The 23,254-nt window shown below is 43.7% G+C and overlaps 1 protein-coding gene across 2 annotated transcripts; it reads right to left on the minus strand.

Moving 5' to 3' along the window:
• Nucleotides 1–1,727: 1,727 nt before the first annotated feature.
• Nucleotides 1,728–23,247, minus strand: SLC37A3 (solute carrier family 37 member 3). Of its 2 annotated transcripts, none has more exons than XM_085228663.1 (15): nucleotides 23,111–23,247; nucleotides 20,564–20,720; nucleotides 19,971–20,085; nucleotides 18,366–18,458; nucleotides 17,473–17,556; nucleotides 16,199–16,344; nucleotides 15,465–15,561; nucleotides 14,340–14,424; nucleotides 13,100–13,281; nucleotides 10,533–10,674; nucleotides 9,226–9,327; nucleotides 7,803–7,850; nucleotides 6,778–6,929; nucleotides 5,025–5,090; nucleotides 1,728–4,210 (listed from the first exon to the last, which is right to left on the minus strand). In XM_085228663.1, exons 2-15 carry the CDS (start codon nucleotides 20,662–20,664, stop codon nucleotides 4,118–4,120), a joined length of 1,506 nt encoding a protein of 501 aa, XP_085084789.1. In that variant the 5' UTR covers nucleotides 20,665–20,720; nucleotides 23,111–23,247; the 3' UTR covers nucleotides 1,728–4,117. The 2 variants fall into 2 exon arrangements, with proteins under 2 accessions (XP_085084789.1, XP_085084782.1); XM_085228656.1 differs by having other exon boundaries at nucleotides 20,564–20,724; nucleotides 23,111–23,245.
• Nucleotides 23,248–23,254: the final 7 nt, after the last annotated feature.

Below are 23,254 nucleotides of genomic sequence, written 5' to 3' on the forward strand. Positions count from 1 at the left end.
AAATAGCACACACCTGGATAAGCTTATCCTGATCTGCCATCATTTCACACTTGTATACCCTGGATTATATTGTTACTTCTGTGGTCTGCAGGGACAAGAGGCACTGGTGGATGGATTCCCTGTCCTTTACAGCTGAGCAGGAACACCAGCATCCCAAGCACAAACTTCACCAGTTAGCCTGCAGGTCCAACAGCTGCCAACTGCTGATTTAAAAGCATTTAGAAAAAAGACAGGTTGGCCCTAAACAGCTTTAGCTGGACTTCCATAACCACAGGCTGAAATCTTCTTTATCTTTCGGTTATTTTAAGCCTAATAAAAGAGTCACAAAGCTTCTCTCATGCTCCAAGAGGCACTTTTAGTTGACGCTTAGATAGAAAAGGGGAGAAACTGCATATAGGCTTGGTCTGGCTACCATTGGAAAAAGGGCAAAAGTACACAAGAATAGTTGACCAGTGGCATGTCTGAGACATACCTGAGTTGCTACCGCTTGCGAGAGAAGTGGGGCTCTTTAAAAATAGGTTCTTTTATGTCAGAGAGGAAAAAAGACAGAACTCTCAGAACACACCCCTGCTTCTCCTCCTGTTTTCCTGCAGAAGGGAATGCTGCTGCTGCTCTGGGATTGGTCTGGACAAAGATATGTGCTCTCTGTTGCTGTCCAGCTCTTAGGGCAAGAGTCCTATTCCTCCCCCTCTGGAGATAACTGCTGTGATAACTGCCACCATGCAGGCTCACTGCCATTTGGTTCCACACTTCTGAGGAAACCAGGAACTTGGAAGCGTTGCTTGGATGATACCTACTGCAAAGACCTTCCTCGCTACTGATAAGTATCAGGGGGCTGAAGCGTATCTTTTCCTTCACAACCAATTTGGTCAGACAGTCCGTCACATCCCAGGCTACAGCTAGATGTCCAGAGATCATTTCCTAATGCAATTCCCATTTTTCCACTTACCCAGCATCAGAAGATCCCAGGAATGGTGGTGGGATGGGATTGCTGCTACAGGTGTGTCCAATACAAATTCAAGGAAAACTCTACTTCTTAAAGTATTTTCAGAGCAGGTTTGAAATCTCTAAGCCAATTTATCAATAGACAGAATAGGGGTAAAATAGGAATAGTTATTTTTCTTGAAGAACAGTCTCAGAGCCCCCCGAGCCACTTGGGGTTGAGCGACCAGAATGTGCAAACGTGTGCTTTTTTTCTTTCTCCCCAGCAACTGGGTATTGTGCTGAACTCTCAATTTACAGTCAACTATAAAACACACACACAATTACACAATCCCCCACTGTGTCCATTTAAGCAGTTAAGTGTGGGTGTGGATTTGTGTGTAAAGAAACAAGCCACGGAAGGGAAGGCACAGCGGGGCCGGCTGCCACATGGCAAGGTTCTTTTCAAAGGAAGAACACCTGACTTCTACATCCTGATCAATAAATAATTGAAAAAAAATAAATAAACAACCCATGAATAAAGAGGCTGGAACTTAAACTCAAAACCATTAAGCACATCATTATAAGCATCTCTGCTATGGGGATCTCACACAGCTGCTTACGAGATTGAGGAGGAAGAGTGCCAGAGCTCAGCACATGGGGATGTGAGGCTTTGCTGAACTATGAGGGAGCAGCAAGGCTGACAACCCGGGTGCACAGCAGCTGTGGGATCCACACGTGTAATAAGGAAAAGGAGCATGGCGCTGAGAGGGGAGGCACAGAGCGCACACACAGCTTAGCCCAGCTCAAGTCAAAGCGAGTTTATTGGTGAGAGATCAGTTTGGGCACTATCAGATTGAAAACTTTTCTCCTTCTGAGCACCTTGAAGAAATACACAGGACACAAAGGCAGGATGACAACTACAACCAAAATGCTGAAGACAAGGGAAGGCCTTGCTAAGGGCAGGGCCTCAGAGCAGCACCGCACGTACACGTGAGCTGCAGGGCAGCTTGTGCCTGCTCACAGCACTTCTGTCACTTCTGGAAAGGGGACCGAGCTGTTTACAGGAAACCATTTGTTCCAGGGGCTGCCACCCCCCGCCCCCGGCGACGTCCCCTTCCCACCCCACCTTTCATCACAGCTTATTTTGCTCCCGGGCAGCGGTCAGAGAGCCCATCCAGGCTGGAATTTGAAACCAAGCGTCTCAGACAGCACGGCTAGGGCAAATGGTGCCACCATCAATTTTGGAACTCGGTTTCAGGGAGTTTTGATTCTATTTGTACAGGAGCTAATGAGTAGCTTGGGACGTGAACAGCAACCCCAGGGCATAATTGTGAGAGCCTGATGATAGATTCTCGGTCCCCTGCTCTAATTATACAGGCAAAATTGGAATGGGAATGAGAATAGACAAGAACAGAATTTCAGGTCCCCCGTCAGATTAATGCTATCATTTTCCCAAGCACCGACACCTTTTGAGGATTAGCAAAGAAGGCAACAATCACCTCCACCAAGAAAGAAAAAGACTTTAAAAAGAAGTATAAAAATGAAGTAGCCGAGCTTCCGCGTTAGGAAAGCTGTGCCTGGAGCTGTCACTGCAAGAGCAGCAATCACCAAGCAACCGTTCCATACAGTAAAACCATAAGGCACTAATCACATTCCGCTCGTTACAATCATCACATGACTAAAAATTGACATTCATAAATTAAAAACAAAAAAACAAAAAAACCCAAATCACTGTACATGTTAAAAAGGCAATTTTCCCATTAAAAACAGTTCCCACTTCCCAGTTTCAAGAATTTTCCTGCCCCTGGCACCCACATGGCATCACCATTCAGTTAGGTTGAGTGTTTGATCAAAGTTCTGCTGGTTAACACATATCTACCACACAAACATCCCAAGGCAAAAGCAGAAGATAATTTGTTGAGAACTTATTCAGTGATCCCATGAATATCACCATCAGATGTCAGAGGTGTCAGTCAGCCATCCTGCTGGCTGCAGTACTGCAAAATGCTCAAATTCTCCCATCCTAAGTGCAGCCACATGATTTTAGAGCTCACTTGCATCTAAACTCCAACGTACAACTCAACTTCAGAACCCTGGAGTATAAGCTCCCCTATGCAGCCACATGGAGGGGAGCACAGGAGAGACAACTGCATTTGCTTCTTGGTACTGCTGGAGGAAGCTTCAGTCTCTGTCTGGAAGCCCTTGTCTGAGAGCAGCCAGGTCCCTTAAATTCATCCAATTTATCCCTTGCTGGAGTTGAAAGTAGTTGCCCCATAAGGACACAATCAGCGACACTCGCTTCCTTCAGAGGGGCACTGCACAATCCCATTTTGGTCAGTATTGATCAAAGTACAAAACACAACCTGGTAGTGAAAGTATTTGTGTCCCATTGCTGATCCCCAAAGCCGTTGAAAGTTCCTTTAGAGGCAAAGGATCTGTTAAGGCTTTTTCTCAGAGATCACTGTAAAATATTACCTAAATATTGCACACTATTTGTCTGCTTAAATATTTAAAAAACAAAATCTCATTTCCCAGAGATTAGTAGTAATATTATTAATAAAAAATGCTAAAAAAGAAAATAAAATATGGAGTTAACCTCTCCATGCAAATCTGCTGGAATATGAGACAGTTATTAGCCAGGGACAACAGAGGTCCATCTGTGCAGAAATTTAGCAACAAGATTTTTGAAACAAATGGACGGCACAAATTCCAAATATTTTTGCCCTTTCTAAAAGCTACAGTGATTGTAAATTGAAACTACCCATGAAATACACTGTATGCTTTCACCAGCACAACGAAGCATCAAAATTCATTGCGAGACAGCCTCTCTAATGTCAGTTTTAAACGCCTGACCTGTAGTCAGGACATCTAGAAATAAATAAGGGAATAGCAGCGAGAGCACCCAACAGCAGACCCCGAAGTGACTGCTGGCATGGAGAAGCCTGGTCAGCTGGGACAACCCACCAGCCCTGCGGATTGCCCAGCTCTGAGCAGCAGCTCCACGATGCGGATGGTCTCAAGACAGGTATTTGGTATTGTGACACTGAGCTCGCAAAGGGAGGCGAAGCACAGCTCACAGAGCCATTTTGAACTAGTCCAAACCTGGAAGGTGTAACCAACAAGTCTCCCAGGGATCTGATTAGTGTCCCAGCCATCAGGTCCAGACAACAGTCCTTCTGGAGGAAAGCAGAAGTCACTCAGCCAGCATCCGCAGGCGCCACTCGTGCAGAAGCAGTCTGATCTCCCTCACTATTAATGGTGAAATGAACAGGATGGTTGAACTCGTCTGTGGAAAGAAGCATATCCAGGACAATCAGCACAGAGCAACAATAGCTGCAGCCATCCTGCAATCCAGAGGGTGCTCAAGGGCTCCACTGAGAGATTCAAGCTAAAAGCCGCTACAACAAGATGCGCAGCAAAGTGCCCGAGTTTGCAAGGAGGCTGCTACGACTTCAGCTAGCATGATTTTCCTTCCAGGAAGGAGCTGAACCCTTCACCTCCTCAACAGCCTTCCTCCCAGCTTTCTCTGCTAGTTATCCATCAACTTCCATTGTCAGCAGAGACGCAGAGACAACCCCTGCCACTTCCAGTAGGAAACGAACAGTATTCAACACTGTGGCAATGCTGAGGAGATCAGGGTTTGAACCGTCCCGTCTTCAGTTGCTGTATCAGGACAAGGCATTTTAATTTTAGTTTCAAGACCCTCGTTGCTTGTCTCACTAACCTTCAAGGGCTGACAAAAGAGCAGCTCTCTGAAAACATTAGGAATTACTAGCGTGGAGATGAATGAGGAAAGTGTTCTGCCTTGGAAGTCAGACAGGCAGAATGAACTTTGGGAAATGCATATAGGTATTTTTAGGTAAGTATTTTTGTACGTCTGCCAAAATCCCCATTCCTGTTGAGCAATGTGACTTTAAAGGATCCAGAATGAACCCAGCTGATTTACACACCCTGAGGCAAAGGCACACCACAGACCATTCTGATAACTGCATCAGAGCCTGCAGCTACTACAGAAGTAGACTGCAGGTCTAGGTCACCATGTTTCAGCTCTCATAAAAACTTTCCATTGCAAATTGAATAAAAAAGGGGGGCTTTCTTACCATAAGAATGAAAAAATAGAAAACCCACATCCATCCCAGGTTCTCTTGGATCAAAGACACTAGATACTGAAACAGAAGAGGAGAAAATGATTCAAATTGGGAAGATAAGCATGACATTCAGACATCACTCTTCCAGAATTTGTGGGCCGTTAACACGCCATAAAGAGCTGATCACAAAACCTTCCAGCTGATCTTTTCCTGTCAAGATAGATGACTCAGGACAGCAGCCTTTCTGTGTAAAATCCCATCTCAGCAAAACAGAGACATCATCCTGAAGCTTTACAGTAACTCACAGCAGCACAGAGACAGAAATGAACTACAGCTTCAAGGGTGACAAATTGACTCCGCTGAATACAGGGTTTTTGCACAGAACACCAGGACATAAGTGGATGTAAGTACTCTCAGAAGAGCTAAAAGCTCTAGAATGGCTTATAAATTAGACAGGACACATTTTTAAGAGCTGTGCAACTACTAACTACTTAACTCTTCATCAGAGGCGAGGCACTTGAGTCTGTTCTGAACTGCATCCTTCTTCTACAGGACTACACAGTGTGTAAAAGAAAATGTATTTCCTATTAGCAGATTTATACTCAATTGCTGCACAAGGGCTTCCCCTCTTCACCACATATTAGCACAAAGCAGGATGTGAGTTTCCAACACGTTCATTGTGCATTTGCTGTTACTCACACACCCCCAGAATGACATCATGCTTGTTTCGGCTGAAATAAACGCCATGTTAGAATGGGAGGCAGGTAGAATTTTTCAGAACTAAAGGCCCAATTTTTATGACGACGTAAGTTCCAACGGTATGCGTGGGGGAAGACAGAAACACTGAAGACAATGTAGTAAGAAAACTGAGTGCGGCAGTGCTCTTTAATACGCCCACCAGGCACTTGTAATTTTCCAAGCTTAATGGAGCTAAGTGGCATCTTTCCTATGAGACAGAACGATTGTATTCATCCGGCAATAAATGACAAGTACAAATCCAAATCTCTTCAGAGAAAAGAAACTTGCACGCCTTGCCTAAACCATTGGTATTTCACCAGCACTACAGAATGCCTGGAATAGAACTGGCTCCGATCCTCCTGCTAAGTCCTCCCATCCCAAAGCACCACTGTGTTCTCCCACAAAGTTAACGCTTGTATTTGAGAAGTAAAAATGCCCCCAGTGGGCACTCTGTCTGCTTCCTCTTCTGCAGCAGTCTACTCTTCAGGCCCCTGGCAGCAGACTGTAAGGACTATCAAAGTAAGTGGTGCCAGATTTACAGGGTGTAAGAGACATTTGCAAATAAAAAGGGGAACCACAAATAAGAGCAAAAGTGAAATTGCTTTGTAAACACTGTAACATTCATAATGGGTGTTCTAATTTTACTCAGTCCTGTAGATAAAGTTTTCTGTAAGCAAAGATTTTGCTATTACATTTGAGCAAAAATCCCAAACAAACTTCAAAACATTTTTTTCTCCCTCTTTTTGAAGCTGACCTTTTCTTGCTTTTTCCAGTTCAGGGTATGAATGTCTCAGACTCACTGGATTTATGAAATTGCTATAACGATAGGGCTAGAAATACTTAGTCTGGGTCTTAGTTAAACTTCAGCCACTGGATCGCAGAACACATTCGCATGGTTGTTTGTTAAACAAATACCATACATACACACATACCCCCACACTCCATGCACAGAGGAGTGAACTAGCATCTGTAACCACAACAGACCCTCTGCCTCATTCCCACTGCTCATTTTCCTTTGTAGCCTCACCTGGCCCACTGCAGCACCAATGCTGCCAGTTCCATCCACAATCCCTGTGACCGTTGCCAGAGCTTCACTGCTGCCTCTCACCAAATCCTGACGCCCCAGGTCAGCAGAAATTGCAGAACTGATCATGTTAGAAGGGCCACCAACGAAAAATCCTGAAATAGCCAAGAAAACAGTCTTGGTACAAATGAAGGGGACAGATTCTCAACAGAACGTCTTCAAAACACAGATTCCAACAGGCACAGCTCGGGAGAAGGATTAATTCTAGGACCAGTGATCACAGACTAACTGCAGGTAGAAGTTGACCACAGATGAGGAACACAGTTCCGACACACCTGGAGTATGCACACACAAATTGTCAGCAAGCACATCTTCATTCAACAGCACAAGATGTGGCACACTGCAAGAAGTCGAGATGCAACAGATTGAAAAAGCTACTGTTTAACAGTGTGCATATACAAACCCTCAACATGAAGTACATACAGCACAGGTATGTCCCCCATGCTACAGCCTCATCATCCAAGGGTTGGTGGAAAGATGGAAGAAAAAATCTCCATGGGACAGCGAGTTCTGAGTAGGAGTGTTGGAAAACAAAGGCTCTATTCATGCAGGCTGATCTTAATTCCATAACACAACATCATACATCTGGTGCACAAAAAGCTCGTGACCCTTCACAGAACACAGGGCATTCGGGGTCCTGGCAAACACCCTCAAAGCTGAACTGCAGTTCACTGCCAGATATTTTGGTAGAAATCCAGCTCCATCGTACTGTGCCAAGGCAGACCGCTATAGTTCCAATCCACTCTTCCATGTAGTATATATTCCATACTTCCCTCTGTTAAGCTATTTTTCTACAAAAGTAACATAATTTGGGCCTCATATTTTATTCTTTCTGCAAAGCTAGTAGAGATGACAGCACAAACAAACGCATTACCACTACTTAAGCCTGATTTTTCCACAGTGTATATATACGCACATTATAAATGTATAAGTGTCTATTGGCATAACAGTGGCATATTAGACAATACCTGTAATTGCCATGATCACAGCATTGATAGGTTTGCTATTAGGAGAACCTGAAGGAGAAAGATCAAGTCTTAAGTAAAACAAATGAACTTGAGAACATCATTTATTTATGCCTTTACAGGAACAGCATTATTAGGTACACGCAGCTGCTTTTCCATCACAATTCCTCGGTGCTTCTCAGACATTCTTTTCCCCAAAACCTCAGTTCTAGGCATAATCTGAACTCCTTACTCACTACCACAACTCTGAGCCCCCACATGATTAAGTTACCACGCGTAAGACAAGTTGCAGCCCTGCTGATATTTTCTCAGTCCATTATCATTCTTATGTGCAACACACATTTCCATCAGTTTGGATGATAGAAACGTAATTATCACTGCAATAACTTTGTGTTGCAAGTCTGAGACTTCTGCATATCTTGCTCAACTGTACTTTTTGAGTTGAGCACCAGACACCTGGACTTTCGGCTGCTCTGCTATCTAGTACAAGCTTCAAACTTCTTTAGCAATAATACTGTATTTGCTTCCAACTCACTTTTGACAGTAATGAGGTAGCAAAAGTTGTGGCACAACTCCACCAAATGCAATCTTTGCTATCTAATGGTTATACATCACTGCCTTTAATTTGAGACCATTTGAGCAAGCCAGCATGCCTCTGGAAAGGTACACTTCACAGGTCATGTCCAGCTCTGGCAGTGATTTTCGTCCACAGACCTCAAAGTGCTCTATAAAAGCTGGCCTGCAATGCCACTTCATTTTAGAGGAAAACACAAAGGAATGAAATGACATAAAAGTGAGTCAAAGCACTCTGGAACCACTAAAGAATACATCTCAAGGTACAAACCCAATGCTCTTAGAAGAGCTTCATAGATGTTTCACTGAAATGAGATCTGCCTATATCAATTTTCCTGACACAGTTTTTCTAATAGCAGCCACCAAGAGATGGATCTACTATAAAGGAGGCAGGAACATTTTGATTTTAGCACTTTCAGAAAAGTAAGAGGTAAAGCTTAAGAGTTTCTACCTTTTTGTAGTATATACATATATATTTGTCAGCACAGATCTTCCCCAGATTCTCTTTCCTCTTACTATAGAGACATGCCTTACACTTCCTGCTCTGCCAGTTGTGGTTTTTGATACAGTTGACAATGCCAGAAACCTCACTGACACTAGAGAGGGATTAGTACCACAAATTGTCAGCATAGAGAAATCCAACCACTCAGAAAATTCTCTTCCATCTCATAAATCAGATAATGGATTTCTTCCCATGCAGTGCCACACATGAAGTAAAATACACCAAAAGGCACCATCCTGGTTCAGGAGCAGCTTCAAGAGCAGAAAACATAATTAGAACAGGGGGCACTCTGTCTTTCTCTAAGAAGCACCAAATGGATGTCCAATCACTGTGCAAACAAACCATACTCACGGCTGTATCCAAAGAGAGAGCCTACAGCAAAGAGCAGGCTGATTGCTAGCACTGGGGCTCTCTTTTGTAGCATGTCAGAAATCAAGCCCTGGATTGTTCCACCTGCAAAAACATAAGTCATCATCAGGCTTAGGATGCTAACACTTGAACAAAACCAAGTTGTTTTACTGAGTGCAGTGGTCTCTTGCCTTCTTATTAATGTGCATTTTCTCTACAATCCAGAAAGGTATGCCTCCTGCCCTTACACCTCAGACACAGAGACAACAGTACACCTAACTGGCCCAAAAAGAGCAGGGAAAATTACTCATGCTGCTTTCTCAAGAATTTGTTACTTTTTTTCTTCCCCCTCAAGCACACAACTAGCCAGTGTTCCTGCTTTCCTCTTCCTTCCCCTATAGCACCAAACACAGCTCTGAACGTGAGCAAGCTTAACATTGTGGCTGGTTAACTGGAAGCACAGTTCTTTTTCACAGGGAAAGTATTAAGCACCCAGGGGGCTCACGTTCCCTGCTGTCTCACCTACTTAGGGTAGACGCAGCTAATTGCAACAAATGTTGCTAGCTGACACAAATCACCTATGCATCCCCACTGCCTCCATAGGAACTGCTACACTGGTAAGAACTACAGTGTTTGAGAAAGCCTAATTTAGAGAAGGCACAGAGGCAGAAAAACTGACACTGAAAAGACCCAAACAAGGATGTATGCTCTAGGAAAGCAAACTGGCTCTAGGTTCAAGAAATTGAACACAGGAGTGTGGAAGCCTAATCACAAAGACGGTAGGTTCTTTATTCTGGAGGGTTAGAGGAAAATTTTGCAGTCAGCAGAAAAAATACCATTCCATTTTATCTCACTGAAGATAACAGAGCTGTGCCTGCTCTACTGAGCTTTGTGCTGAGTCTGTTCTTATAAATACAGGACAGAAGGTATCATACAGCACTTCACAGCCCAGACTTCACCACTCCCTCGAGGGTTCCTGTCAGAAAGGAAGCAGCAAGCAGTTGGGATGCTGTTTTTTGTGCCTGGCACTTTTCAGGAAGCCCGAGCAAATAAAGAGAAATACCTGCTGGGGGTAGTGTCCAAGAATACAACAGCATCCTCTAAATCATATGTGAACAATCTGGGAAGCTAATATACTCTGCATTTTATAAAATGGCCAAGCACACACATACATAAGAAGCCAATTTATATATTCATCAAACAGCTAGATTGCAATGAATGTGACTGCTCTGAGCTGCATTTGCTGTCTTTCATTTTCAAACGCTAGCAGGGCAGATGCAGAAGATGTCACCATTCCCTTGCTCACTCACCTATGATTCCTCCCACATCATACCAGATGGAAAGCTGGTCAGCTTCTGCTTCTTTCCATCCAAAGTTGTTGCTGAGGTAGAAGGGCAGCCAGAAGAAGAATGAGTAATTCACCAGCTTCAGGCAGGCATAGGCCAAAGAATACTGGAACAAAGAGTGGGCCAGAAAGCAGTTAGCACTTGAGAAAAGTAAAAAGCATTTCTGCTACTTCCCATAAAGCTCTGTATCTAGCAGAAGCTTTCAGGGGAAGTGCTTCTGCATTTCATATAAGAAGACAGCATCATGAAAGCTTAATGCTGAACATCAAAGGGAACCCGGGAACTCAAAAATCACTGTCAAGAAGGTTATTTTCTTTTCACTAAATGCAATGGGTTAAAATGCTTCCAGTGCAATCTTGAGAGGAACTGACACAAGCCTTAAAAAAAAAAAAAAAAAAAAAAGGGAAATTCAATATTTAATTTGCCTTCTAAGGAGAGGAGAATTAACCATATGACATGAAACAAGCTTGAAATTTAGTCACCTGCACATATTGCTGAGCAAAATTATGTGAAGTAGTTCCTCTGTGCTACTTTTTGTTCTTCAGAAGGCTCACCTTTCTACAGCACCAGGAGAGATAAAGTTTCTACCAGGTAAGTATTCCAGGACGGGTTTATTTCAGGAAAGGTTTGGCCAAAGCTAACCCTCCACATGCAGCAGCTGAGACAAGCTTTTGCATTTGGCTGCTGAGCTCAACTTCTCCTTAGCCAACAGGAAATCTCATTCCGTAGATCTTTCCTATGTAGAACAGGATCTTTCTCTGGGATCACTGGCCCAGCATGCAGCAGGATGAGGCACATTATTTCTGTAACACTTCCTGATATACACTGACAGAGGGGTTTAAGGGATCTGCATTTGAAGAGGTAAATGAGGATGAAGGTGGAAAAAATTACCTGCTCAGATCACAGCTTTTGAGAACATGTGTGCTCAAATGGTAAAAAGCAGATTATTCTGACACAAAATCAGCTCTTCTGAAATTCTCTTAATACGTCATGTTACCAGCTCTGCTCTTTTATAGGACACAAACTAACCTTTACCACATATGTATGAGACAGAGATGTTAAGAGTTCTGTCTCTGACTGTGAAGAATCACGCTGTACAGAGGTATTTATTACAACATGCGTAGAAACTGTCAAATAGATTGACAAATTTGACATTGATTTCAGGAGGTCCAAGGCAAAACTGTCTATGCTGAAACTCTTCCAACCACTTGACGCAGCAGGAGAAGAAAGGAACTACAGAAAAGCAAGTGAAATCTTTGTAGGATTTTAACAGATCTCTGGAGGTTCTCTCAGCATTTGTTTTCTCACTCACTGATCTGACATAGAACTCTGACATAAGATAAAACTCAGACTCAGAGGTGTTTGTACTGCTGGGTTAACAGATACAACATGCTCTCAAAACCCCAAGCACAGAAGCAACATCAGTTGTAGAGTGCTTCCTTATGTTCTGATCAATGAAAAACCATTGCTAAGAAATGAAGGTTTTGTTTTCTACCATCCCATTCTTAGCACCACCAAAGTCAAGCCACAGCTTATATGGCATTCAGCCATATTAGGCAGGAACTCAAGAGGACTACATTTTCTTTTGCCATCCCTCAGTCAAGGTCTTACCAATGAAACCATGGCTACAAAAACACTGATATCCATCCACTCACTCCTTCTAGATCTTGTGTTCCTTAATCACAACAGCCAACTGCTTAGCCCCTTACTAAGGGTACCTGACAGTATCACCCTTTCAGTAGTTCTACTGCATGATCAAATCCAAATGGTTCACACTTATTAGTGAGTCAGCCACTCCTTGCACTTCACTGTACTGACTCTAGTATTCAGAGGGTACAGAGTCCACCTGCACAGAAAACTAAGATTATTTTTAATGGCTGTTTAATTTTTTCAGCTGGATCAAATTCATGAATTGCACAATACTGCTGATGCAGAAGTACAAGTTCTCATGCAGGGGACAGGATGAGGACATGGGGAAATTGCATCACCATGCCTTGTTTCCAGTCATCTTTTTAAAAATACCTACTTTGGCTCATTACATCACCATCACATTGACTAAGGCTTTTTCAGGCCAACCTTCTGTTCCAAAGCAACTAAAAAAAGCACAGCCAAATATCAGTATCACAGAGTTTAGTGTAATGCTCTGCTAGCAGTAAAAATTCAACTTCTTGGGGTAGGCCGGTTACTTCAGCAAGAAAGGTAGCTTTACTCATTGCCTCCCTTCTAAATTCACCAGCAAAAAGGGCAGGATCTCCACGGCCCTAGTTGGCTCACCACGTTCACTACATGAAGCAGCAGTACAATGGGAAGAGCAACATGCAACCCCGTATCAGGACAGTATTACAATGCATGCACACAGAGATAATTACCCCAATCCCAAGATTTTAACAGGATAAGTCATCAAATGTTGGCAATTGAAATACACAGTCAATAAATCAACAATCACATCAACAAGAGCAGACAACACAAAAAGCCATATTTATATTTAAAAAATAAGAAGTCAGATCCCATTCAAGAATCTGTGTTCTCACCAGTACTACACCTGGAAGACAACAAGCCTGGAAAAAGCTGATGGCCTTCGGCTGGCTGTCAGTATCAGCTGCTTGAATAGAGTAATTGCCATCATCGTCATCTGCATCATCATCGCCCATTAAAGGTCTGTTGGCATCTTCCTCAACACTGCCTTCTTCATCTGCTCCAAGCTCAGGAAGGCCTAAGTTATACAAGGGATATGCAACAGGAACAATGGACCACAGGCTGTTCACACTCTCCCCAGTTTAAAGCTACACTCTGTTCTTTTAAGCAGTTCTCTCTTTGAGAAGTTCCCTTGATCTCCCATACCTCCATCCTCCTTTGGCTTAGAAACATTTCTAGATGGTGTCCTGCAACGTCAACAGGTTCTAGCCTTTGTCTTCTAGCGCTCTTGAAAGTATTCTGTCTGATCCTGGTATTGACTTTGTCTGCTCTGAGTGTCTGGCCATTAGTTTGAAGATACACCAAATTAGTGCATTTCCCTCCTATTTGGTGGTTGGGATCCTTTCACCTGGCTCCTGGTTACCACCTCCACTCACTGTGCATGGAGGCTGAGTGTACCACCACCTACACTGACAGCTGCTGCCTGTTAATGCTTCCTCTGGAATGGAGTGCTTAGGAACTGCACTGAGCTTTCAGGGCTGCTGAACACTTTTATGCAGACTCTTTTTGTGCTACCAACTTTACAGCCCTTACAGGCAGCTGGGAAACCTCCTCCATGTCCCTGTCAAAGCCTGAAGAGTCTTTTGTTTTCCTGTTATACTTTGGCTTGTCTACAATCTTCTTGGAGAAGGACTACATCCTGTCTGAGAGCTGTTTAACTGGCTGCTGGAAGCCTACATACTGAAAGCACTTTCCCTTCCTAACCTACAGCTAAGGCTTGCCACAGTTCTTTTTCCTACAGTAGCCCACTAATAGTTTGCTTACGGTTTCTTAAAAAAACTATTGGTTTTCCAGGTGAACAAAAACTCAAAATTAGGCATATGCTAAATGGAAGGATTACAGGTAGGCTGTTATATCTTGTACTTTAAAAATATCCAGACTCTATACAGATGATGCATAATGACATTCAGTGTGATTTTGGTAAAAGCAATTTCTATTTTAAAGTGCAACACCATTTTGTAAGAATCCTGAGGATTAGTGTGCTGTCAGAACAATCAGCACTTTTAGTACTACATGGAAAGCTGCAAATCCGCTTCCCATGAAAGAACTGAAATACTACAGCCCTCTGCTACTTACCCACTTCCTTTGGCGAAGTTAGGAGCCCACAGAAGACGATTATTCCTCCAGCAAACTGGACTGAGGCAGTCACCAAGAAGGCATACTGAAGATAAATAAAAAAGATATTATTTTTAAAAGGCTTTCAGTCACATGGGCTTCTTTGATCCACAAGGATCTTTCAACATCCTGACCTTATCAGAGAGTAAATATAGCTGCAACAACTCAGACTACATCCATAAAACTTGGAAACAAGTGACCTCTGCATCTCCTGAATAAATTTGGTTCTATCTAGGCGATGGAGGAAGGAGCTCACCCAACACAATCACAGATCTAGCTACACTGGTAGGCACTGCTTGAAGCAGTGGCAAACACCAAATTCAGACCAGCTTGTTCAGGGGTCTGTTCAATTGGGTCTCAAAACCCTCCAAAAGCAGACTCCCCAGGCTCAGGGACCCTCTTCCAGTACTTAACTAATTTCACAATGAAATGTTTTTCCAAATTCCAGTTGACACCTTCCCTGATTCACTTTATAGCCGCTGTTTTTTGGTCTCTTACTGTGCAACCCAGAAAAGAACCTGATCCTGATTTTCATCAATCTCCATACAAGCATTGAAAGGCTATTTGGTGCCCAATAAGGCTTCTCTTCTCAGCCCTGTTTGCCTATGCATGTCATGTGCTCCAACATGCCTTGATTCTGTGTTCAATTGCCTGCCTGGCATATTACAGCAATATAAAGCACGCCTGGCCTCTTACCAGCAAGAAGCTGTATTTCTGTATCTGTCAAAACTACACCACTACTTAGCAGCAATGAACTCACTTTACTGAGAACCTGTGATGGACGTGATTCGAAGAGTATTTTAAGCCACTTGGACCAGAAGAGAATACACTACAGCATTAAGACTCTTCAAAAACACCAACCACATTGCCAAGAAGTCTCAAGTTCATTCCTCCCAAGTCTGAAGGGTTAGGAAAGGAATAACATTCTGTTCTGCCCCCTGCTTCCTACCACAGAAGTACAGAAGATGAAACTGGATGTTCAGATAACAAGAAAAATATTCCTATTATTTTTCAAGACAAGAAACTGACTCTGCATAACCCAATCAGACATGCAGGCCTAGCTAGAAGCCAGACAGCAATACCTACCTCATAGCCATACTTGAGAACACAGGAGGCAAGGAACGCCCCAAGGATATTTCCCACAGATGCACAGGCACTCCATAGGCCAAACACAAAACCTCTCCTGCAGAAATAAAAGAGAATTTGGGGGAGAGGATGCAGGAGAGGTGATATTAGGAGCAAGACAAACAGACAACATTAGAATGAACTTTAATTTACTTATAAAGTTACAACATTCTCTGGCCCGCTCCAAAGAGAATCAAAGGTCTCTTAAAGCAAAAAAAAACACAGAGCAACTTGGGGGCACCAAATAAATAAGCAAGAAATGTTCTGTCCTGAAACACTCGCATTACAGCAGAGATAAACTGGCTTACAAGCTATGGCTACAAGTATCCCCCAGTGACAGACTCAACACTCAGATAAGTCACTCTCCACATGAACTCTTTAGTGATAAGTGGTCAGAACCAGGTAATCCAGTGTCAAGACAAATTGAATTCAGTCACTTTGCACTACAAAACTTTTCAAGTTTGACCTTGTGTCTTTAGCACACACAAACGTGTTCATACCAAACTGTTCCATGGCTCCAGAAGAGATAACAGAAGAAAGTAAGGCATCCCACACAACTTTAATTCTGACTGAAATGTTGGCAAAAGAGAGTTGTGTTGGCAAAACAGAGTTGTGCCTTTTTGGTTTGAGACTTCAAGCTCAGCCAGCTACTCAGCAGGTCAGAGAAGTGAGTCACTGTAGGAATCTCAGCTTACCCAGCTTTTCCAAACCAATTGCCCATGACAGCAACCACACAGGGCCAACCAGTGGACTGCAGCAAGCCGTTCACAACCCAGAGACAGCAGTAGAACCACTTGTTGTAGAAATGCAACCACTCTGTGAGTGTGCCAAAAAAGAATACCTAGGGAAGAATAAGTAGAATTAGTAAGAGATGATAATAAAACAGAAAAGAAACCATGAGGCTACTCTTGGAAGCTGAGAGTGAGAAGTAAAGGCAATTCAGGGGGAAGGTTCCTGGCAGAGCCCAGGCCAGAGGCAGGCGTGGTATTGTTTGAGAAATGGCTCAGAGCTAACAGCACCCTCTGCTGAGCCACCACAACACCGACTCTGGAGCCCAAACAGCTCGGGAGAGAAAAACATCTTTTCAGCACTTCCACTCCAAAAGACCTATTTTTGTAAACAACTCATTCATAGCCAAAGAAAGACAAACACTTTCAATAACAATGCTAAAAACCCAGCGGCCTCTTGATTTCTTACTGTACTGACATCTGAAACCACAGGTCTCCATGCAAACACAAAGCCTCCAGTAGCTCTTTATCTTTGCAAAAATTAACATAAATATTGCAGCCAGGTTTCAAATTGCCACAAGCTCTAATCCAAACTAGCCAAAATAAACACACTGTGTTGGATACACGTCTGCCTCTGATCACGTGCTTGCAAAATGCAACAGCCCACAGAGGGCTTCACAGCCTACGGGTAAATCAAAAGCACTCTACATGGTTTGCATTGCTTCAGTTGCTAGAAAACCACAAAGAAATAAAACTGATGCACGCTCATCTGCAATGGCTTGAACTCAAAGAATGGTTTTGTTTTATGCAGTTATTCATTTTTGACGTACACCCTGTTGTCAATTACAAAATAAGCAGATGAATGCTTAGTACTGTTAGTATGCCCTTTAAGGATGGCAGCATTTGCAGGCCAAAAAAAATGATGCCAACATACATGTGTTTGGAATACCGTTATAACACGAGGTGGTCCCAAAAAGTCCAAATACACTGATTTCGTACAAAAGCTATTCATCAAGTCTCTAGACAGTGCCTCAAACATAGGAAATTCCTTCTGACACAGAATCCATAAATAGATATTTTAGGAAGAGCTGAGTCATCCAGTAAGTACACTCAGACCACTGAGGTACAGCTACAGCTCAAGGCAGGGTTCACACAGAAATAGTCTCTTCTCCTAAAATAGATCCCTATCCAGATCCCCTAACAGAGCTATTTCTAAATCACACCAGTACATTCCGACTTACCACCAGAGCAGATGAACACATGCCAAAAGACAAAACCCAACGTAAATTCAGGCGGTCTCCAACAATGCCACTCACAAAGAGACCCTGAGAACAAAACACAACAACAAATAAATCCACAAAATGAGCACTAGTGATCTGCAGCATTAAAATGGAGTAGAAGGGGCAAGCTGATCCAAATGCTTCTATATCAGCTTACAGGTTGGTTCTAACACTTCTTCTGCCACCAAAAATCATGGAATTGTTCAGGTTGGAAAAGACCTTAAAGATCATCAAGTCCAACTGCAATCCAATCGTATTACCCTAACTAACAACTACCACTAAATCATGTCCCTGAGCACCACATCCAAGCATTTTTTAAACACATCCAGGGATGGTGGCTCAACCACCTTCCTGGGGAGACTATTCTGGTGCTTAACAACCCTTTCTGTAAAGAAGTGTTTCCTGATATCCAACCTAAACCTCCCCTGGTGCGACTTGAGGCCATTTCCCCTCATCCTATCACCTGTCACAACTGACAAGAGACCAACCCCACTCTCACTGCAATCACCTTTCAGGTATTTGAAGAGAGTTGCTTTTCCTAAGTTGTTCATTCAATTTCTTACGTTTAAAAATTTCAACAGTGTTTTTGGAGAGCTCGAACTACTCCTCTCACTCACTCATGAAAAGGGTATAAGAAATGTTGAAGTGACAGTACTTCTCTTGCATTTGTCAACAACCATGTTCACAAGGGACACAGGCATAGACGGAATGAATACAACCAAAGAAAAAAAAAACTGCTCCTGAACCAAGCTTTTTAACTGCATTAGTGCTAGGCAAGTCCAAGAAGGTCCTGTCCAAACGTAAGTGCATCAGATTTAACCAAAGCTAAGCAGCATTGGGTTAGTTTTACTCACCACAGCATAGGAAAACAAAAAAATAGTGTCCAATGTTCCCAAGAAGAGAGTTGCTTCTTCTGCATTTGGAAATAGATGGTTGCTGTTCCATAGCTACAGAGAGAAAATTGTAACAGGTAAACAGGGAGAAGCACAGCTCACTACATTCCTTTTGATATATACCCCAACTCCAAAGCAGAAAAGCATCTGGCCCCAGCAACCTCCTATTCTTCCAACACTTTAATTAACAAATCAAGAACAACTCTCACATTATTCCCTGCAGAAAATGCCCACTGCCATTTTGTTTCACTTCTAAATGACATAATAGCAAGCCAAGTGAGAAATGCAACTTCCACCTGGATCAAGACAAATGACCGGAAAACAAACACTGCTTCTAACAAGCACACAACAGGTAGACAGTTTCTTACATGCAAACACTGATGAGTATCTTAATGAATAATACAATAAAGGCATATTCTGTTTTATGTGCAATGCCTCACCTGTAGATATCTGTCTTCTCTAAATGAATAATTCCCTTAAAGCCTTTGTGGCAGCAACCATAATAAGGCATGACAGACCACAAACAGAAAAGTGAGAACACAAAAGGAAGCCAGGGAAGAAACAGACCAGATAGAAACTATGCACAATGAACTTCAGTTGCTGATTCTTTCATTTTTGTGTTAACCTATATTCAGTATGATCAAACAAAGGAAAAGGTTTAATTGTCCCCAAACTAGCATTAGAGACATCACTGGAAAAAAAGCAAGCTTTGAGGACGACTTGAAGAATGAATAAAGTTTATTAGGACAATGCTTCCCCCACACTTTATCCCTATTAGAAAAACAAGCAAACAATCCAAACCTGACCTACAAATGCAACTAACTCAACTATAGTCAGTTTTTGTTTGATTCTGTCTCCCCAGAGGAAACATCCTATACAGACAGCACCAATTACACATCTGCTTAGTTTAAGAGACTTAACTTCGATATGGCCAACCAACACAGCTTCTGCTTAAGTCTCATGTGTCAAAGAAAACTAATAAAGCCCTTGAAAAACGTTTGCCACTTGATGCCACCAACACCTACTTACAGCAGTAGATCTCAACTTTTAACAGATTCCTGGACTTCCACAAGCTACTAAGTGTCTTAGAAAGATAAGAGAATCAAATCTCCAGTCACTAGGTTTAAATTCATTATAAACCTCTAGAGGACTTACAAATCTGTAAAGACTGAAAAGTACAGATCTAATAAAATCTGCACCAGAAAGCCAGAGCCAGGACATTAAAGCACTGTAATCCCATTTACTGCTCTCTTTTATTGTCTCTGGCACTGCAAAGCAGGATCTCTCCTTCCCCCTCCCTTACCTTCTCTGTTCTGCTGGCTATATCAGCAGGGAAGGTGTCCCAATCTCCATCAGAACACCAACTTCCTAACAAATTTATCTCTGGGAACCATTAGGAAAGAGTTCAACACCAGCTGGTGATCCAGAAAACTACAGTTCAGAAACCTGAAGTTCCCACACATATTCAGAGAAGCAACCCTGACAAAAAGAAATAAAAGAGCCTCTTCAGCACCACAACCCAAGCACACTGGAAGTTACTCATCTTTCTTACTGCCTGACAGTTACCTCATTTGGCCGGAGCTCAAAGGTTGTGCTGTTTAGGCAGGATGGAGTCCACTGGCTTGAAATGCTGACTTTGACATTACTGAACGTCTTTCTGGAAGCATGGAGCAAGGAATAACTGCCAGAAAAAACACAAGCACGGGTTGGCCAAATCTTCTCTGCAAATCACGTGGGAAAGGGTAAGGCTCAAAATTCAGACATATGCTCTGAGTACCAGAGAACTGACATTTTAGAGATGGTTGCTAGCAATGGGAACCACAAAATCATGGGCAGATACTGATTTTAAAGGGGGAGAATCTGCCTTGTGTATCCACCCAGGCCAACCTTTCTGCCATGGGCTGAGTTCCTGGCAGTCAGTCTCATCTTTGCTGAGAGCTCCGCTGGTGGCTGGATTCCCCAAGGGCTCAGCACACTTCACTTTGCTATCACAGAACTCCCAGATTGGCTGTTACTATTGACTTTTGAGTTTGTTTTCAAGGCTCAGAGCCAAAATTAAGAGTACTTCCCTACTTTTGCTCTCCTTCTTCAGACAAGCTCTGTACCTCCCCCAGATTCAGTGAAACGAACACCTCTCTGCAGAAAGACACTCAGCCTACCTGAAGAAGGTCAGCAGGAACACAATAACATGATGGTGAGTGCAATGGGACACCAGGCCTCTGTTTGCAGGCTGTCTCCGTGAGCTTCCAGGCACAGCCATGGCCCTGCTCCTGCCCAAGCAGCAAAGGTTTGTCGGTGCTTAGGTCATTTTGTCTTCTTGCTTAAAAAGAAGAAGGTGGGAAGGGAGAAAAGAAGAAAGGATACGAATTAAAATACAAGTATAAAATACAGTGATGTTCACCAAACAGCTAGAATTTAGTAGGAATGACTCTGCTATTCCTTCCCAATTCAGTTCACATTTCTATTCATCTCAGCAGCCGTACATTCCTTGACAACTTGCATTTTTTTATTCTCATTCTCCAAGCACCCTGTGGTCATCCTCCAACCCACTTCTTTCTTGCACTCCTCAGTGCCCATCACCAGAGGAGTCCCTCCAGGATCTACCAACTGCAGCTCTTACAAGTTTTATGAGGGAGCTGGAATTATTTAGTCTGGAGTAGAGGAGGCTCAGAGGAGACCTTATTGCACTCTACAACTTCCTGAAAGGAGGTTGTGATAAGGAGGGGTTTGGCCTCTTCTCCCAGGCAATGAACAGGACCCGAGGAAATGGCCACAAGTTGTACCAGAGGAGGTTTAGGTTAGACATAAAGAAGAACTTTTTCTCTCAGAGAGTGGTCAGCACTGGAATGGCCTGCCCAGGGAGGTGGTGGAGTCACTGTTCCTGGCAGTGTTCAACAGGGACCTGGATGAGGAGCTATGAGAGATGGTTTAGTGCTTGTGGTAGCAGTGGTAATGGGAGGACTGTTGGACTAGATGATCTTGCAAGTCGTTTCCAACCCTGTGATTCTATGATTCTCTTCCCATGTCAATGATCACTGTGCACTATTTACATATTTGGTAGGCTACAGAGTGGTCATACGTCATACGTAAGTTGCTCTGAAAGTAATGCCTCCTATTTATTTCCACGGAAACTACAACAGACACAAAGAGCACAATAACACTATTTGATAGAGCAAATTGTCAGCAGCAACATTATTTTTCAACATAGTCACCATTATTAGCTGCGCAATTTCACCATTGATGATCAAATGCCTGCACGCTGCACTCATAAAGATCTACACTTGCTGATGTGACCTACTATTTCACAGCAGCTACGATGGTATTGTAGCTGGAAAATTGTTAGCCATGCAGTTCACCTTCCCCTGGTCTGAACACATGGAAGACAAAAGGCATCAAATCAGGACTATACAGTGGTTGTGGTAGGACAGTCCAGCCAAGACTGGCAATGTGCTCCACAATCTTCAAATTGGTATGGCCCCTGTGCTGCAAGAGAAAGGTTGTCTTCTTCTCAGGCCTGACTCTGGAAGCTTAAGCCTTCAGCTTAGTCAGCATCGTGATGCAGTGGTCAGAGTTGATGGTCTGTCTGGGTTCCGGAAAATCCAGAAGAATCACCCTTTTCCTATCCCATAAGACAGTGCACATCACTTTATCCACGGAGGGCTGTGTCTTAAGCTTTTCCTTCAATGAGGAATTTGTATGTCATCACTCCTTGGACTGTTGTTTTGACTCCAGCTCACAATGGTGACACTGGTAATGATGTGATCCAGAAAAGTGTCACCTTCAGCCTCATATTGGTTCAATAGGTCCTGACAAACTTGCATGTGCTGTTCTTTCTGCTCCCACATCAGCATTCACTGGACCTACTTTGTGCAAACATTGCAATATTCCATCGTTGTCACTGTCATTTCCAACGCACTGAAGCAGATATTCAGCTTTGTACACCATTCCCTAGTCATAATCCACCAATTCATATGGATGAGCTGATGGAGACACTCTTCACTTTGTGGTGCAACAGCTGTGCATAGCAGTCTGGAATGCTACTTGTCCTTCATGTCACTGCTGAAACACACCACTCACAGCCTCTCTGTGCTCACATTCACTGTGTGGTCTGCACAAGCGTTCAGCAAGTGCCGATGAATGTCAGTGGGTGCCATTTTTTTCCAGCAGCCCTCTGCTGCTCCTCCCTCTCCTGCATGCTGCAGCAGATAACAGAGGTCTCCAGAGGACAGCAACACACCGCACCTTGTGCAACACTGAGGGAGAAGTTCCTTCCCCGCGCAACCTGCCTGCACAGAGATTTATTGCTATCCTTGTGCCAGCACACACACACACACAGATCTGTTTACCCACGACACCCAGCGCCTGTAGGGCTGAGTGCTGGGTCTGATCTCAGAGATATTATCTTTGTATAGAATCACAGAATCATTAAGGTTAGAAAGGAGCACTGAGATCAGCCAGTCCAACCACCATCCCATCCCCACCATGCCCACTGCCCACGTCCCTCAGTGCCACATCCACACGGTTCTGGAACACCTCCAGCACGGTGACTGCGCCACCTCCCTGGGCAGCCTGTGCCACTGCAGCACCGAGAAGAAACGTTCCCTTACACCCAGCCCGAACGTCCCCAGGCTTCAACGTAAAGCCATCCCCCGCCCAGCCGCCATTCACCGGGCAGAACCCGGGCGCGGCCCCGCAGCCCCACGTACCGCACCGCCGCGGCGCTCAGGAAGTGGCGGCTCGGGCGGCTCTTCCGGCGGTGGCGGCCCACGGGCACGGCGGGACTTGTAGTCCGGGAGTCGGCTCAGCGCCCGCCCCGGGGAGGCTTCCAGGGATCCCGCCTCGCAGCCGGC

This window comes from Meleagris gallopavo, chromosome 1 (assembly GCF_905368555.1).
Source record: "Meleagris gallopavo chromosome 1, MGAL_WU_HG_1.1, whole genome shotgun sequence".
Classification (NCBI taxonomy): Eukaryota; Metazoa; Chordata; class Aves; order Galliformes; family Phasianidae; genus Meleagris; species Meleagris gallopavo.